Consider the following 18,238-nt stretch of genomic DNA (forward strand, 5'->3'; position numbering starts at 1 on the left):
ACTCACCCTTCTTCTCATTGGTATGGACCTTCCACCCCACACAACATCCAGCCCGTCTTCTCGCTATATGTGAAGGAAGGAAGGGAGCTGCCCCTGGGCTGTGCCTTTTGCACAGGGCCTGTGCATATTTTAGTCTTCCCTTCTTCAGGATATTTAAATATTTCTTGCTGCTGTAAGGTGGGGGGGGCGTTCCTCCCCGTAAGCCAAGTAGGCTAGTACAGGCCAAAAATACCTGCCTGGAATAGATTTGGCTCTTTGCAGAATGGAACAGAATGCAGGATTGTCCTCTTCCACCCACCCTTGCCTTTGGATAATTCTCCTAGAAGGAGAAGTTTTCTTTATCCTTGATCTGGATGTGTTCGCCAGAGTGTCACATCTGTGCCCAAATTCTCCTGCATGGGGAAAGGGGGGGGGGAGATCAGCAGGGGCATGGCTCCTTTGTCCCTTGCCGCCTTTCGCGACGATGCTTAGGGAAGGTACCCGGACCTCTTGTAGATCCTGGGCTCTTTTCGACACGCTCTGCTACTTTCTGGTAAATGAATTCACCTGCCAGTGCCTCCTCTTGCAATGAAGCAGTTCAGGCCGTTGCTATAAACCCCCATTCTCCCCCCCCCCAAAAAAAAAATTATAGAAAGTTTTCCTGGTGCCCCAGCCTAACCTTTCTAACCAGTTTAATGTATAAATATAACCGTTCAAATCTAATCTCCCCCCCCCCTTTTTTTAATAGCCTCTGCTGAGGCCATTTCACTCCTCCCCTCCCGGCCTGGTTCCCGAGGCTGAACCAACATCGGTTCAAAGCGAAGGGCCACCCCGCCGTTACCTCCACCACCTCCTTTTCTGGCCAGTAGGCTTCTGCTCCCCTTCTCCAGTTGCGATGGCCTTAACATTCCGTTGTCAGCATTCTTTTCTAGGCTGCCAGTGCCCACTCTGGTCTCGTGAGCTGGCATGGTGTGTATCTGTCTGCCTAGCAGAGAGGAGTAGGGGTGGTGATCGTGACACCGTATCCTCAATCCAGAGGAGAACAGTCCAGGCCCCCTGCCTGTGCTCAAAAGCTATTAAAAACTTATTTAAAAAACAAAACGCCCTCTGTGTGTTCTATCTTCTGTTTGCTTAGCTGTGGTCAATACGTTTATTTTATTAGAACAGTCATAACTTTCCACCCATGTTGAACACCGATCTGTATAGAAAAATCTGCTTTATACAAAATCAGCCCATTGGTCCATGTAGCACAGTATGGTGTAGTGGATAAGAGCGGTGGTTTGGAGCGGTGGAGTCTGATCTCGAGAACCGGGTTTGATTCCCCACCCCTCCACCTGAGCAGCAGAGGCTAATCTGGTGAACTGGATTTGTTTCCCCACTCCTACACATGAAGCCAGCTGGGTGACCTTGGGCTAGTCACAGTTCTCTTAGAGCTCTCTCAGCCTCAACTACCTCACATGGTGTCTGTTGTAGGGAGGGGAAGGTGATTGTAAGCCAGTTTGATTCTCCCTTAAGTGGCAGAGAAAGATGGCATATAAAAACCAATGCTGCTGCTGCTTCTATTACCTTTTCTGAATGGCAGCAGACCTCAGGGGATATAGTAAAATTACTCTCCCCATCCATTGTACAAGAAATCTTTTAACTGGGGACTGATTCGGAGTCTGCCTGCCTGCAGAGTGGGTGAGCTGCTATCTGTCCCCCCAGAGTTAAACAAAATGTGCTCTGTCATTTCAAGCCAGAGTCTGCCAAAGATCACCAGTGACCAAGGGGGCTCTGGAGTATAGAAAGGGTTCCCTGGCACCTGAGGGATAAAAGTTGTGGGTGCCAGTTGTATTTTTCTAGAGACAAGGAACATCCTGTTTCTGTTTGCTATTGGCCAGTGAATGTGAAGTAATGCATTGGCCAAAAAGGAAAAAGAGTAAGCAATTTCATAGGAAGGTACCTCATGAGTGAGACCACTGGTCCATCTAATATTGAATCATAGTGCTGGAAGGGACCTCAAGGATCATCTAGTTCAACCCCTTGTACAACGCAGCAAATTCACAACTACCACTCCCCCACTGACCCCTGCTCTTATGTCCAGAGGAAGGCTGGCCAATCTGGAGGAAAATTCCTTCCTGACCCCAAAGTAGTGATTGGCATTACCCTAGGCATATAAGAAAGGGCCGTGAGATCTGATTCATCCCTTCCTTGCGTGATCTGCCTCTCCAGTATCAGAGGAGCATGCCTATTATATTAGGTGCTGTAGAACACAGGCAAGAGAATACTGCTGTGGTCATCTTGTTTGTGGGCTTCCTAGAGACACGTGGTTGGCCACTGTTGTGTACAGACTGCTGGACTTGATGGGCCTTGGTCTGATCCGGCATGGCTTTTCTTATGCCTAAGTGTACAGAGTCAGCATTGCTGTCAGACGGTCATCTGGCCTCTGCTTAAAAACCTCCAAAGGAGAGCCTACCTCCTCCTGAGGAAGCCTGTTCCACTGAATAGAAATATATCTTCTGCTAATTAGTAGCCTCTGCCTGTAAGGAATTTGCACATAAGCTTGCCTTGTCCAGCTTAAGGGTTTCTTGCTGCCTGTTGTGGTTTTAGAGGATTACTACAGCTTCATTTTGGCTTGAAATTGATGGTTGAGATTGGTTTCCTCTCAAGGTGTGTATATGGTATTTGTTTCTTCTAACTTTGTTTGGCATCTAATAGGGGAAGGGAAAAGCAACTTGTGCAACCAACTCTCAGCACACAGAAAGCAGGATATAATGTTCATCCTCTTAAAATATGAAGAAGACGAGTTGGTTTTTATATGCCGACTTTCTCTACCGCTTTAGGAAGAATCAAACTGGCTTACAATCACCTTCCCTTCCACTACCCACAACAGATGCCCTGTGTGGTAGTGGGGCTGAGAGAGCTCTAAAAGAGCTGTGATTAGCCCAGGATCACCCAGCAGGCTTCTGAAGAAGGGAACTTGGACTCTTGAAAGCTGATACCCTGACAATCTTCAAAAAGGGCAAGAGTCCAGTAGCACCTTAAAGACTTAACAAAAATATTTTCTGGTAGGGTCTGAGCTTTCGTGAGCCACAGCTCCCTTCTTCAGATACCCTACCAGCTCATACCCTACCAAGAAAATATTTTTGTTAGTCTTTAAGGTGCTACTGGACTCTTGCCCTTTTTGACTACTGCAAACAGACTAACACGGCTACCCACTGTGAATTACCTGACAATCTTGTTAGTCTCTCAGAAGTTTTTTTTATATGCCAACTTTACCACTTAAGGAAGAATCAAACCGGCTTACAATCAGCTTCCTCTCCCCAACAGACACCTTGTGAGGTAGGTGGGGCTGAGAGAGTTCAGAAAGAACTATGACTAGCCCAAGGTCACCCAGCTGGCTTCGTGTGTAGGAGTGGGGAAACAAATCCACCTCACCAGATTAGCCTCTGGTGTAGTAGCCACACCTAAGCAGTCCCCATCTATATGGCGTTAGGGGATGGCTTTCATCCCAAAAGGAATTTTTTTCAGGGTGTTTGAACTCTGGCGCCGATCTTTTTTTCCCTACGCTGTTTAAATAGTTTAGCCTTGAAGCTCCAGCCTCACTGCCGACCAGCGGGTGGTGCTACACGTTGCTCGTAATCACTAATCATGCGGGCATGGTGCTCGTAGAGCAGGAATTTAAACGAGTGCGCTTAGCAACCTGGCTATGCTCGTCGTTTCGATGACTGTGGCTTTTACCATAGAGATGATACACTAGAGAGACGCCCACCCCCTCCAGCCCGCTCCTCTACAATGGAGTCTTTAAATTTTCATCGGAAGTTCACAGTGACCGAACACTTGATTTGCTATTTTTTCTCTTTTTTCTCCCCCAAAACCGGAAGTGTGTTACTCTGGCACCTTTCCGCTCTATGGTCTTTTCCCCTCTTTAAACCTGCGGCGGGGCGGGGCCGCCGGAGCGTCATGACGCACATGCGTGCGTCGCGAGGCTGGCGTCGGCGCTCCGCGAGGGAGCGGGAGCCGTTTGGACGGCTCCGCGCGTGCGCAGTGCGTGATTGGGGCCTCCCTCTCGGGAAGGAGGATCTGCGCGGGGAAGGAGAGCCGGGGGGTCGGCGTCGTTGCCCCCTCAGGTTCTCTTCGCGGCCGGACGGCGCTCGTCTTTGTCCCTCGATGGCGGACGGAGGGAAGAGCGGATACAGCGGTGAGGGGGGCGACGGGAGGAACCGCCGCGCGGCGTTGAAGGGGTGGGGGAGGGGGGGGCTTTGTGTGGGGGGGTTAGAGAGGGGGGATGGGCAGGAGGGGTGGTGCGGGGAGGGGTCAATGAGGGCAGCAGGCGGCCGAGGGGAGAGGGAAAAGCCCCAAGGGGAGAGCTGTGGTCTGTCGGGGTAGGAAGAACACCCCGAGGGATGGAGATGGGGGGTGGGGGCGGTCCAGAGAGGGAAAGCGCCATAATTTGCCCTGTTTCCGCTCTTTATAGTTCGACTTTCTTAGTGGGGCTCAGGGCGGGTTACACAGACTTGAGTCGATACCGTCGACGGTCGGGGCGTTAAGTCAACAAAGCAACAGATTAGGGTTGTGAAACCAGCCGGAAGAAAACCAGAACTGGAGCAAAAGCATAAGCTTTAACATGACGCTTTGCAGGAAACAGTGGGATCCAACCCGCAGGGAGCTGTGCACGCTAGCATGGACCACAGTCACTGATAATTTATCCTAGTAACTAAGTGTAATTTTTGTACAATGCGACCCTATTGCCTGTGTAGATGTACCCTCCTGAATAATTCAGTTTTGCATCGTTTGGGGGGGAGTGGGAGCCTTCCTGACTTTCTCACGCACGCTGTTCCGCAAGGTGGGGGCCACAACGGTAAAGGCACGTGTATGGGCGGTCGTCGATTTTGCCCGTTGGCATCTGCAGAGGACCCTAGAAGAAGAAAGAGGTGTTTTTTATATGCCTACTTTCTCCCCCACTTAAGGGAGATTCAAACCGGTTTACAATCACCTTCCCCTTCCCACAACAGACACCCTGTGAGGTAGGTGGGCTGAGAGAGCTCTGAAAGAACGGTGACTGGCCCAAGGACACCCAGCTGGCTTCATGTGTAGGAGTGGGGAAATCAACCATATTAGCCTCCACCGCTCATGTGGAGGAGTGAGGAATCAAACCCGGTTCTCCAGATTAGAGTCCCCCGCTCCAAATCACCACCCTTAACCACTACACCACGCTGGCTCTCTACTACTCAGATGAGCAACGCTGTCATGGTGGAGAATGGGGAGAGAAGCGATCTGACAGATGTGAGAGTCCAAGGCCATGAAGGGCTTTGCATATGAGGGATGACAAAGGGATTTTTATTGTGTAAGGGATTGTGGTTCACTGATTTGAGCATTTGTCTTGAATATGGAAGGTCCCAGGGTCAAGGCAAGTTAATTCCAGGTAAAATAGCTATCAGGTAGGAGGTGATGCGAATGATCTCCACCTGTGCCCCTGAAGAGAGCTGCTGCTAGTTGAGCAGACATAATGCCCTTGGTAGACCAATGCTTTGACTTAGTATAAGGCAGCTTCACTTGTTCAACAGAGATTTTTAGCAGAGCCTTTAATGGATGTTGTTAGAAAGATTATTTCTTGATGTTTATTGGCTTTAAAGATTTTAATTGAACCACTTCGAGTTTTTGTGAGAAAGGTGTGCTGCATATGCTGTAAAATAAATAAACCATATGAGGTGGGAGAGTAACAAAGCAGGAATGGGGAGCGATGGAGGCAGCTCCTATGGGGGTTGGCAAGGGAATAATGGGGCCATAGATTTAGGAGTAAAGGAGGTTCTTGGAGGGTGCAATAAAGATAGCAAGTAGTTCTGTCAGCCCTTGCGGGGGTGGAACAGCATAAACATTCTGATTTTTGGTGACCTTTTTATTCCTTCTGTTCTCCAAGGATCTCAGGGTGGTTTCTAACTAGAAAAGAGCAAGAGTCCAGTAGCACCTTGAAGACTAACAAAATTTCTTGCAGGGGGGGTTCTTTTCCTATATTTTATTCTCACTATAGTCCTGGAGGTAGGATATGTTTAGAGAGTGTAGCTTGCTCAGTCACCAAAGGAGCTCAGAGGTTGTGTATGGATTTGGGTCTGAGTTTCCTCAGTGTTCGTCTGACACTCAAAACTACCACACCACCGTTGCTGTCTCCATAGAGTTCCCTAGAATACTTCATTGGGGCGAATGAGGCATTACAGCTGGTCGTGTCAGGGATTCTCCTTCCTTGCCCATTTGTCAAGCAGAAGATAAAGGTGTTACTGTGGGGATGGCACTAATGGGGGAAGTGCAGAGTGGGGAGTAGTGGTAATATGAAGAGGGGTGACAGAAGGTCGGTGTGATGTGAGTACAGGGAGGGAACCTAAGAAAAGCCCTGCTGGATGAGACCAAGGCCCATCGAGTCCAGCAGTCTGTTCACAGAGTGGCCAACCAGGTGCCTCTAGGAAGCCCACAAGCAAGATGACCGCAGCAGCCCCCTGCCTGTGTTCCATAGCACCCAATATAGGAGTCCAAGTAGGGAAAGAGATCAGCATTGTGGGCAGCGGGAAACTTTGACAGGGCAGAGATTATGGAGGGTGTCAGGAGGGGGAGAGAACTAGTATAGGGATGGGCCCACGGGCAGATGAAGAAGACATTCTGGGGAGTTAGCTCTTTGTGGGGAAGGGGTTGTGGGGATTTAACCGGAGAGGGTGTTTTTATTTGGGATGCAGAAGAATGACTTTTGAAAGACAGGCAAAGGAGGGCATTCATTAGATAGCATTCTTTTGCAATATTTTGTGCACAGCGTTGTCAGGATGTTGTCCTTGTTTTGGAGAAGGTGACGTGAAGGGTTTTGGAAACAACTGAAAAATCTTGGGTGGAGAGGCCTTTGCTGTTGGAGAAATGGAAGGGAGCCATGGGAGGGCATTTGATGGTGGTAAATGTGTGGTAGAAGATCCCGGGTAAGGGAATCACAAGGGAGGAGAGTTAGGAGTTTGGTCAGAAGGAGATGGATGGTTGATGGGGATGAGCTCAGAGTTCTTTTTGTGAGAAGTGCGGGAGCACTTAGTCGAAAGTAGGGTCAGTTTAAAGTGTGAGGGAGATGGCCATCTTTAATCATTTGTGGAGGTGGTAAGCTCTCCTTCCCTGGAGGTTTTTAAGAAGAGGTTAGATGGCCATCTGTCAGCAATGCTGATTCTGTGACCTTAGGCAGATGACGAGAGGGAGGGCATCTTGGCCATCTTCTGGTCACTAGGGGTGTGGAGGGAGGAGGTAGTTGTGAATTTCCTGCATTATGCAGGGGGTTGGATTTGATGGCCCTGGTGGTCCCTTCCAACTCTATGATTCTATGAGTCTTGCTGAGTTTAATTGTGGTTCTCACTTAAATGTTTTCTCCGGTATCCTTTGCATAATTTAATTCGTTTAATTTTTTAAATTCGCACAGAGCATGATGACCGTGTGGGTGGAGGAGGAGGCGGTAACAGGGGCTTCCCTGGGCGGCGGAGAAAAGGCCGCGGCCCCTTCCGAGGGAAGATGTACAGTGAGATGAACCACCATCAGAAAAACTGGAGCAATGCAGGCTCTGGTCCTCGTAGCAGGGTTGAGGAAGAGGATGGAGATGTTCTCATGAGCGACCCTCACGATATGCTACGATCCCGCTAGTGAGTAATTTGCCCATTTGTTCCACCTCAGTTCTCCCAGCTGTCTAACCAGGACAGCAATCATTTGTTTCACCTGATCATAGTTTGTAAAACGGTAATTTTTAAAAATGTGGTCCAGGATCCCACTTTTCGTTATGGGCCTTAATTATTATGTAAAACCTGGTAGCAAATGGAAGTAATTTGTTGGTGTTTCTCAAAAAGAAGTGAAATTTCCCTCCTCTATACAAAAATAAAAATGAACTTTTGCGCTTGAACTATTAATGTATTTTTCAGAAAAACCTTCAACAAGCCCCCCCACCAAAAAAGTTCATGTTGGATTTGTAGGAAAAGTGATTGGGTCATTTCATTGGTCTTTACCTGTTCAAAGACAAAAGCAAATAAGGCCAAGGCGTTGGTTTTAATGAATAGGTGACAGGTGAGGATCTGTTTGCGAGCCGTGCTATTTAATGCTATGGTTTACAGGCCCTCCTCCCGTAGACAAATGAGTTAAATGCTTAGAAGGTGGGGCTTTAGGAGTGAAGTGAGCCTTTCCTGTCCAACCAGATACAGCTTGTTAGCTGTGGGTGCCTGTAATTTATTCCTGATGATGGAGAATTGAGGTCATGTGAATCGCTTCCCAGAACAGCACTGGGTGGATGAAGGATCTATGAAGTGTACATTATAATAGTAATTCTGGAATCTAATAATTGGATGTGATTTGAGAAAAGGGTGCAATGCCAAGTGACCTACATTAGTAAAGGAAAAACTTTATTTACCAGTATATGTATCATTTTTATGTCTGTGGTATTTTCTTTTGGAAACAAATGCTTTTTAAAAAAAAAATCAGAAAAAACACAACACAAATATATACTCCCACAAACCAAACATACAGTATAACCATCCTTCCAAGAAGTGCCATACATTAACTGTGTTCTTTATCAGCTAGGATAATAAAGGTGTCAAACTTGGTAGACCCCATTGTAGAAAGTTTCTAAATCTCTTAATTAATTCTCTAATCAAGACGTGATAAATAACCTAATGGTTGATAAAGTTAATTTACTTATTTTGCTAATCCTTAGCCTGTAACATCATCTTTAAGGACCGACTAGTATTTTAAGCAATGCTTTGTACATAATTACCTGCTAAATCATTTATTAATGCTTTATAACCATTTACATATTTTTAGGAACCAAATGCTTTCTATTACTTTGTCACCAGGATAATCTATGAACTAAAAAACGGTGTATCTAGGGGCACCTTAAAAACTAACAAAATTTATTCCAGCATAAGCTTTCATGAATTAGAGCTCGTGTTTTTATTTTGCTGCTACAGACTAATGCAGCTACCCATCTGGAATTATCATCCCATGAGTTAAGAGAATTAGCTGCAGGGCAAAGAGTCTTCCACATTCTGATTTAGCATTATTTGATGCGTCACATCAGACCTGCTTTGCTAAAAACTAGTTTTCTACTTCTCAGCACTCCTTATGGGCAGCGGCCAAACAGACCAGATCGGGAGCGGGGCGGCCTGAGCAATATAAACCTCACCGTGTGGAAGAATCTGGGTGCCCCAGAGCGAAATTTTGCCATCAGCACTGCCTCCAGAAGCAACTGGTTCAAAGTCACAGTGAGTCTCCTGGGATAAGTGGTTGTGAAGGCAAGAACCGGGCAGTCAAGAAGGGTCTCTGGCTGCAGTTGGTAAAAATGCTCTACTTCTTGCAGTAGGCTGAGGTTACAACTCTGTTGCTAAGAGCCACTGCCTGCTACTGGCTGCTCAGACCCTAGAGTAGTACAGAGCCCTAGACAAAGTAGAATAGACCAGGGACAGGCTTTAAAAGCTGTAAGCCATAGGAAGCAAAGTGTTCTAGAAAAAAAGGTGGAATATTTCTGTGAAATGAAGGGAGACAATGGGAAACCAGGAAAGAGAATAGGCAGAAATAAATGGTATGTGTAGCCAGGAACTATAGCAATGAACTTGGTTGAAATTCATACATCAGCTAAAATAGTCAGATCTTCGAAAACGTTTAGTATTTATCGCACTCTGCTATGCAGAGATAACAAGAGATTTGTAAATAAATAAATTTTATTTGCGGTTAATATACCAGAAAGAGAGTTGTATACTTAGAATGCTAACCCTCAATTATTTCCAAAATAATTTGAAACTCAAACGTGTGTAAAACAGAAGAGTCCCCCTTTTTTGTTTTTTGTTTCTGCATTTAAGTTTGGAAGTTTTGGGATATCGTTTATGGAAAAAGCTCCCATACTTTCTGCTAACAAGGTAACCTGGCAGTTGTTTCCCACAGGATAGCTCCTGCAGTCCCCTGTGGCCCAGCCTTAGAGGGGATAGCAACTGCAGAATCTCAGGAAACTGAGGATCTACTGCCCGCCTCTAAATAGAAGAGAGCAGCATTGTGTCCAGCTTCGTAGCACCCGTCCTGTACACCTGTGGCATTTTGACCATCGTTCCCGCTTGGAGTTGCCTCCTTTGCCATTTTCATTTAACCGTACAATTTTAAAAGCTGGAGGTGGGGGAAGTGAGAGAAACCTGTCTAGTTCCCCCTTCCCAAGTTGAGTCATAGCATTTCTGCCCTCAGAGCCACAGAATGGTTGCCTCCTTGGTTAGAGCCATTTCTTTTCTTACTCTTAGATTCATTAATAAACCTCAACCCTCCCCATCACCTTAACATGCTCTGGATTAGGAGGTACTACTCTTCAGAGGTTTGCTCTATCATAACTTTAGCCTTTATCTGCTTGTGTGTTCTCTCCTCAGATTCCCAACGGGTGGAAATATGAAAAGGCATGGCTGCTTACTGCCATTCAGAATCAGTGCAGTATTCCCTTCATTCCTTTGGAGGTAAGAGAGGCAAAGACTGTCACCCTGAAGCAGCAAGAAGATAACCAGTCTGGCACATTAATAACCAAACTGAGAGGAGCGCAAGTGTGCCTGGAAGCATGTTATATGAATCCACCACTCTGTGCTCAGTGAGTCAGGCTTCATAGAGTTGGAAGGGACTGCCAGGGCCATCTAGTCCAACCCCCTGCACAATGCAGGAAATTCACATCTACCTCCCCCCCCATACCCCCAGTGACCCCTACTCCATGCCCAGAAGATGGCCAAGATGCCCTCCCTCTCATCATCTGCTTAAGGTCATAGAATCATACATCAGCGTTCATATAACACTGATTCCACCCCCACCCCCATGTGCCAGTGCATTGGTGGCAGCATCATCCTGAGTAAAGGGGTAAAAATGTGCCACTGTTTGCTACAGCTGAAAGGTACAGCAAGAAAATCCCCGAAGCAGCATGATTACCTGGAAAATGCAATCTCATCCCTGCACTCTTGCTTGCTGGGTGGGGTGCTCTGAGGCACTGTAAACCAGGTTATCTCACAATTCAAAGGAACACAATTCTTAGTCTGTTAAAGGCACTCTCATGAGTAAAGCTTACAGCCTGTCTTTAACAGGACATCCAGATCACTCAGTCACAAAGTGATATGAAAGTTTGGAGTGATTATCCCAAGTGCTCTTGGGACCTTAACTCTGTTGATTGGGAGGGGTAGCAAATACGGTAGAAGACAGCCAAGATACAGGATGATCTTGACAGGCTGGAAAATTGGGCTAAAACTAATAAAATGCACTTCAACAAAGACAAATGTAAAGTTCTGCATTTAGGCAGGAAAAATCAAATGCATAATTATAGGATGGGGGAGACTTGTTCGCAAGGTACTACACCCATGCTTGTATGCACGTCTCAACAATCAGCTTCTTCATTAAATAGAATATTTCACATGCTCTGCTTTCTTTCTACAGGTTCACTATGTTAATAATCGAATTGTGTTTTACGTTGAGGATGCCGCTGTTGCTGGTGCCCTCAGGCACGTGTCCCGGAAAATCATTGACCCAGACGGCTACAAGGTTTGGACATTCCTGCCCTGGTTGAGGGTAACAGCGTGGTGAGGTGGTTTGGAGCTGTGGACTCTGATCTGGAGAACTGGGTTTGATTCCCCACTCCTTCTCCGCATGAGAGGCGGAGGCTAATCTGGTGAACTGGATTTGTTTCCCCACTCTTCCTCATGAAGGCAGCTGGGTGACCTTGGGCTAGTCACAGTTCTCTTAGAGGTCTCTAAGCCCCACCTATCCCACAGGGTGTCTGTTGTAGGGAGGGGAAGGTGATTGTAAGCTGGTTTGATTCTTCCTTAAGTGGTAGAGAAAGTCAGCATATAAAAACCAACTCTTTTTCTTCTTCCTGTTCTAACGGGGGGGAGAAGTCTGAGGGAGGGCTTGTCCCAGAACAAATGGGAGCATGTGATAATTTGTACCTCTGGTCCTTGTTTGCCTCTGGAGCAAGGTACCTGCCGCAGGCTAAGCTAAGCACTTCTTGCTGGCTTGGCCTGAGGCAAATGCCCATCCTTCCCCTCCCCCCACCGCCCTAAGTTTGCATTTTCCTCTTTCTCAGGTGACGTTGATCATACATTCGTGCAGCGCACCGCCAACTGTCCAGCACGAACTGAAGCAAGAAGAGGTTGAACAGCTGAAGGTGAGTAAACCGCACCAAAGCAGCCATGGAGATTTCTTTGCTGTCCAATTGCCAGCCTGCAAGTTACTCCTAGGGTGTGTGTGTGGGGCGGGGAGGACACTTTTCTGTTTGGGAGCGTGTCTCTAGAGGTCTGTTGGGATGGAATTGTATCTCCCATCTTTTGGAGGCCAGCCCTTCATTCTTTGGACTATGGGTATGGGGAGAACTCAGGAATGTAAACCACTTTGGGAGGGGCTGTGGCTCAGAGGTAGAGCATCTGCTTGGCATGCAGAAGGTCCGAGGTTCCATCCCTGGCATCTCCAGTTTAAGGAGTCAGGCAAGTAGGTGATGTGAAAGACCTCTGCCTGAGACCCTGGAGAGCCGCTGCCGGTCTGAGTAGACAATACTGTCTTTGATGGACCAAGGGTCTGATTCAGTATACAGCAGTGTCCTGTGTTCAACTTCCTGAACCAGTAGCTAATATCAACCCTTTAGGGCAAGTGAAATATGTACAGTGTAATAGCAGGTGTTGGGGAATGACCTTTCTCTGTCTGAGACTCTGGAGAGCTGCTGCCAGGCAAAAGAGTCAGTATTGGGCTAAATGGGCTAGTAGGCAGAAAGCAGCTTCATCTGTTCATCCGACTGCTGCAGGAAGTGAAATAAGGGGTGGGGAAGTCCGAGGCCCACAAGGCCATTTGGGAATGGGAGAATGATGAGAAGGCCCCCTTGGCATAGTAGGTCTCCAATTAGGGCCTTAGGAGATTATGTAGAAAGCTCTGGCAGTCTTTCATCTACTTAGTACTTAGAGATTCTGGTGTGCATTTAAAATAGCTTGGGCGAGGTTTTTAGTCACTCAGACCAGAGGAGAGGGAAGGGAAATCAGACTTCTTTCACTTCCTCCTGTTCGCGCAGGTGTGAGCCTCACTGAACTTTGCTTTGTTTCCAGCAATGTATGAGTAAGAGATACGATGGCTCACAACAAGCCCTGGACCTGAAGAGTCTTCGCACAGATCCAGGTAGATCGATCCCTCTATCCCTTCTATTCGCAGCTTTTCTTCTGCAAAAACAGAGTGAAGCTTGGGCTTCCCAGCCTTCTCTCAAGTAATTTCAAAATCAATGCCAGCAGGTTTGCAGTGCAGACAGTCCTCAGAATCTGGGTTGCTTATCCAGCAGAGGTTGCAATGGTCTAACTGCCGCTGCAAGCGAAGGAAAGACAAGTAGCCAAGGGTGGGGCTTCCAAGGAGTCCTGCCAGGAGTGGATGAGACTGATAATGCCTGAGTTGTTTTTTTAATTCCTCAGATCTGGTAGCGCACAACACTGATGTGGTGTTGAGCCGCCGAAGCTGCATGCTGACTGTGCTGAGCATCATTGAGGAGAACATCCCTGAGGTCAGCGGTCTTTGCCTCCTCTGCTCCAGATTTTGCTGGACTTTCTGTTTCCAATGCCCTTGCCTAGATTTCTAAGCATGCTCAGAAACACTTTTGGCCTCCTTGGCTCAAAAACACTGTTAGCCTTCTTGGCTCTTGGCTCAAAAACTGTTTGGAGATCTCAGGTAGGCATGAGCTCGTTGGCAGCAAAACTTGAACAACAGTTACAGGTAAGTGCAACAGGTAAGGCACCCATCCAGCATGGTGGGGTGGTTAAGAGCAGTGGTTTGGAGCGGTGGACTCCGATCTGGAGAACCGGGTTTGATTCCCCACTCTTCCACATGAAGCCAGCTGGGTGACCTTGGGCTAGTCACAGCTTTTAGAGCTCTCAGCCCCACCTACTTCACGGGGAGTCTGTTGTGGGGAGGAGAAGGTGATTGTAAGCTTGTTTGAGTCTTCCTTAAATGGTAGAGAAAGTCAGCATATAAAAACCAACTCTTCTCCTTCAGTCCCTCTGCAAAATGCTTAAAATGATGTTTGGTATTGACATAGGGATTTTATATGGTTAAATCTCAACTCAGCTTCCAAAACAAAATCTGAAGTGGCTGAGCTGAACACTAGTGGTGTTTGTGGAGCTTTCTGTCCTCATCCCATGTGTTCGCACTCACGGTCCTAGCAAATTCAGTCTTGATCTTTCTGCTCTTTCCACCTTCAGAGCAAAAGTGTTATCAGTAATGCTTTGTGAAGCCAAATTGAGAGGTTGTGATTTTAAAAACTTGTCCAGCGGTCACACAAAGTGTGGCAGGGAACGGAACACAAAGGAAATGTTAAAAGCAGGGACACATATGCAGCATTTATATAGCGTTGCTGCCTTTACACCACACCACCTCTCTAGGGTCAGCATATTTAACATGAGAGAGACTGGGAGCAGTTGTTTGCCTAAGGCTGTCTAGTTAGTTTGTGGCAGAAGTGACATTTGAACTAGGGACTTCTGGATGGCTGCTTATTCTCTTGACCGCTTGGTTGAAGCGCTGGGTCCTTTCTTGTTCAGTCACCTTTGGGCCTGAGCAAGCTTGCCATAACATTCTAAACTTTTGTGCCTAGTTTATATTATCTACTGCTCCATTGAGTTTTTGTGTGAAGTTAAATATGGGAAATTACAGCAGTACTTTGATATACTTGAGGAACCCCCTTCAACGGAGGGCATTTATGCTCGCCAGGCTGAATGCCCTCCCTTTGGCGGTACCTAACGGCAGGTTTAAAAATATTCCTTTTGAGAAAAGATTATGTGTATGTGGCTTGAGTCAACACAATACGCTACAGCATAGAATCATAAATTATCACTGAAGCGGGCCAGTGCGTTTCAGTGCCTATGCTCTTAGAATCGACCCCTTCCTGAGAAGGGGTATGTTATCTTATTCAGTTAGACACCTAATAAGCAGGACTCAACTGCTTTCTTACTGGAGTAAGCTTTTTATTGAATAGCCTCAAATATGTATATGTATGTACAATCTTAACATAATGTATTATATATGTATGTAGATGGTTACAAAGTCTTAAATGTTACATAAGTTCAGTCATTATGAGTCTTAAATATGTTAGTGTTGCAAGCAATCTTAAACAACTCTATACCTCTATATGAGAGTTTCAAACCTTAAAGCAGTAATAACATTTCATTCAGAAAATACAACAGTTACAGAAATCTGTAAAAATGGTTAGTTCAGTAAATAAGATCTGATTCAGTTAAAAGTATCTTAATTCAAAGTATCTAGAATATCATAAAAATAAGTAGGCATACTTACCCAATCATGTCATCTGTGAAACTCTCCAGTCTATCAGGACTAGAGAGATCTGAGAGTTCCCAGTCCATGCTAAAGATGGGTAGACTGCTAAGGTCCTCCATTTGTTGTTGTAGTCTCTGAGAATCTCTAGTATATGTAAAGGCTAGAGAAACTGAGAGTTCTCAGTGCATGCAAGGATTGAATTCATGAGCCTATAGAGCATATTTTCAGTCCATGCCAGGACCAGGTCCATGAGACTATAGAGAAATCTCGTGAGTCCCTCCATTTGTTTGAGAGGCCTCTGATTATGCAAAGGATCAGAGAGATCTGTGTGAGAACCCCTAGTTCATGCAAGAACTAGAAAGTTCCATGAACCTTTAATCCATGCTTAGATTAAAGAGTTGTGTGTGAGACCTTAGTCTAAGGTAGTCTAAGGAAGAACTTCCTTGTTTATAAGGACTGAAGTGTCCATGTAAGGGCTAGATAGATCTTAGTGAAAACTTCTTAATACAAGATCTCAGTGCCTCCATACAAAGGATGGAGAGATCTTTTAGAAGTGAGCTAGGGAGCTCTTAGAACCTCCGTGTCTATGCAAAGACTTGGAAAGATCTAAGCTCCTCCAATCCGTGAGGACTGGAAAGCTCTAAAAACCTCAATCCACGCAAGGATCAAGGTCTGAAAGCTTACATCCCATGCAAGGGATGGAGAGATCCATTTAGGCTAGAGGGTTCCTAACCTGTTAGGAACTCTAACTCTAGTCTAGAAGGCTCCTTTTATATAATTCAAGATCAGTTTTTTTCTGATCTATGAGATTTATTTTTACAGCTAGATTTATTTTCCTGCTGGATTTATTTTCCTGCACATGCTCTGTAGCTGCAAGCTTTCCCGGCAGACTACCATATAAGGAGTTCCTCTTCTAGGAGGCTATTTTGCTGATCATAGCCACATATATTAAACAGTCAATTTGTGTCTTTGTTATACCTCTATAATGGTTGATTTTACCAGCATTCTCATCTGAAGAACATGGTCAAAATGAATATATTCTTAACTTTCCAACATAATTCTTTCATATTTAAATCTTAAAACACAATATAATATTCAATACCATTAGGTAATGTTTCAGTCAGCTGTTGCTGACTAGTCATTGTTAGATGACAGGTAGGAAAAATATTCTGCTGGATAATCTACTGGATAAAAATACTACTGGGAAAGCAATTCTACTGGACTTAAAGGGAATAAAAATCCAAGAGTATAATTATTTTTCCCCTCAAAAAGGAGACATGCTATGCATGTCTAGGCTTGTCCAGTTTAAAGGGAATCAAACCTCTGAATGGCTTCACAGTGAACTTTAGGAAAATTCTACAAACTCATTGCTCCATATGTTCCCATAATCTTCTATATGTTTAGGGCTGCACGACGGTCCTCGTAAAAAAACAATTCTGCCCTTGATTGATAAAATGAAATCTAGCAAAGAATTCTCTGTATGCCGGTTTTTGTTGAAGATACTATTCCTGAAGTCACTTTGAAGGTGGTGGAATTTTTATGGAAGTAGTCAATATTAGGACTGAAGTATAAACCATATTTAGATCTAAAATGTGCGGACAGTGAATTTTGTGTACTGCCTACATCACGTTTCTGAGTATATGCCAATAATGGTCGATGGATTGAGTTTTTGTGTGATGCTGCGTTCTGTGCGAAGGCGTTTAAAATTTGCTGGCTTTCTGTGTGCTGCCGGCCCTTGCCTTGTTTAAAAGAAAGGGAGCCTCTTTTCCTTGCGCTCCCACTTCACCTTGTGCACCCACTCCCTTGCAGCTTCTCTCTTTGAATCTGAGCGACAACAAGCTGTACCGGCTGGATGATATGGCCAATCTTCCCCAGAAGGCTCCCAATCTGAAAATCCTCAATTTGTCCGGCAACCAGGTAGACCCAGACGCTCCCTGTCCTCAGCCTGCGTGGTGTAGTGGTTAAGAACGGTGGTTTGGAGTGGTGGATTCTGATCTGGAGAACCGGGTTCGATTCCCCACTCCTGCACATGAGCAGTGGATGCTAATCTGGTGAACCAGGTTGGTTTCCCCACTCCTGCACATGAAGCCAGCTGGGTGACCTTGGGCTAGTCACAGTTCTATTAAGAGCTCTCTCAGCCCTACCTACCTCACAGGGTGTCTGGTGTGAGGGGAAGGAAAGGTGATTGTAAGCCGGTTTGATTCTGCCTTAAGTGGTAGAGAAAGTCGGCATATAAAAAAACAATTCTTCTTCTGGTCCTCTGTTCTTAAAATTCTTCTTCTGATCCCATGGTGTGTTTTTCCCCCTCCTCCTCTAACTGCCTTCAGTTGAAGACGGAACGTGAGCTGGACAAGTTGAAAGCATTAAAGCTCGAGGAACTGTGGCTGGACAACAATCCACTGTGCGATAGCTTCCGGGACCAGTCCACCTACATCAGGTGAGGGGCGGCCCCGGGGCTGCCTCGGCTGGCTGTGGCAGGGCCACCCCTCCATCCCGCCCTCTCATCCTCACTTTAATTGATTTGGCCCCACGTTTGCCCACCGGGCAGATAGGGCCCCATAGAGATGAGCCAGCTCCTTGTCAAGGTTTGATCTCCCCAGTGCTGCCTGGTCGATTAACTTGACCTCTGTACGTAGTGCCATCTAACGTTGGCCATGGCCAAGTCTCCCTCAAGACTCCTAGTATTTCTGAATCCTGATTGTGATGCCTGTGACTGTGATTTTTATTTCAGCTAGATCGGAGCGCTGCCCAATCCTCTCACCACCCACTGCCCCCCATATGAACATTATGAAGTGAACAGCTAAAAGTTTGCTTTTCAAGTGATCCTCCTGTATCCCCTCCAGTCTTGCTTCCCTTCCTTGCACCATCTTACTACTTCTGCCCGATGAAGGGAGCTTTGAACTCTTGAAAGCTTATGCCCTGGAAATCTTGTTGCTCTGTAAGGTGCTACTGGACTCGAATCTAGCTGTACTTCCCCTTG

The 18,238-nt window shown here is 46.1% G+C and overlaps 1 protein-coding gene across 1 annotated transcript in view; it reads left to right on the top strand.

Moving 5' to 3' along the window:
- Window positions 1–4,087: 4,087 nt before the first annotated feature.
- NXF1 (nuclear RNA export factor 1) overlaps window positions 4,088–18,238 on the top strand; it is a 29,489-nt gene continuing 15,338 nt past the window's right edge. Inside the window, exons 1-10 of the mRNA XM_056852777.1 lie at window positions 4,088–4,159; window positions 7,397–7,613; window positions 9,071–9,218; window positions 10,362–10,445; window positions 11,401–11,505; window positions 12,047–12,127; window positions 13,053–13,122; window positions 13,407–13,495; window positions 17,068–17,175; window positions 17,586–17,695. Coding sequence (XP_056708755.1) covers window positions 4,129–4,159; window positions 7,397–7,613; window positions 9,071–9,218; window positions 10,362–10,445; window positions 11,401–11,505; window positions 12,047–12,127; window positions 13,053–13,122; window positions 13,407–13,495; window positions 17,068–17,175; window positions 17,586–17,695 — 1,043 coding nt within the window. The 5' untranslated portion in view covers window positions 4,088–4,128. The remainder of the gene's footprint in view (window positions 4,160–7,396; window positions 7,614–9,070; window positions 9,219–10,361; window positions 10,446–11,400; window positions 11,506–12,046; window positions 12,128–13,052; window positions 13,123–13,406; window positions 13,496–17,067; window positions 17,176–17,585; window positions 17,696–18,238) is intronic.

The sequence above is a fragment of the Euleptes europaea genome, chromosome 7, assembly GCF_029931775.1.
Source record: "Euleptes europaea isolate rEulEur1 chromosome 7, rEulEur1.hap1, whole genome shotgun sequence".
Classification (NCBI taxonomy): domain Eukaryota; kingdom Metazoa; phylum Chordata; class Lepidosauria; order Squamata; family Sphaerodactylidae; genus Euleptes; species Euleptes europaea.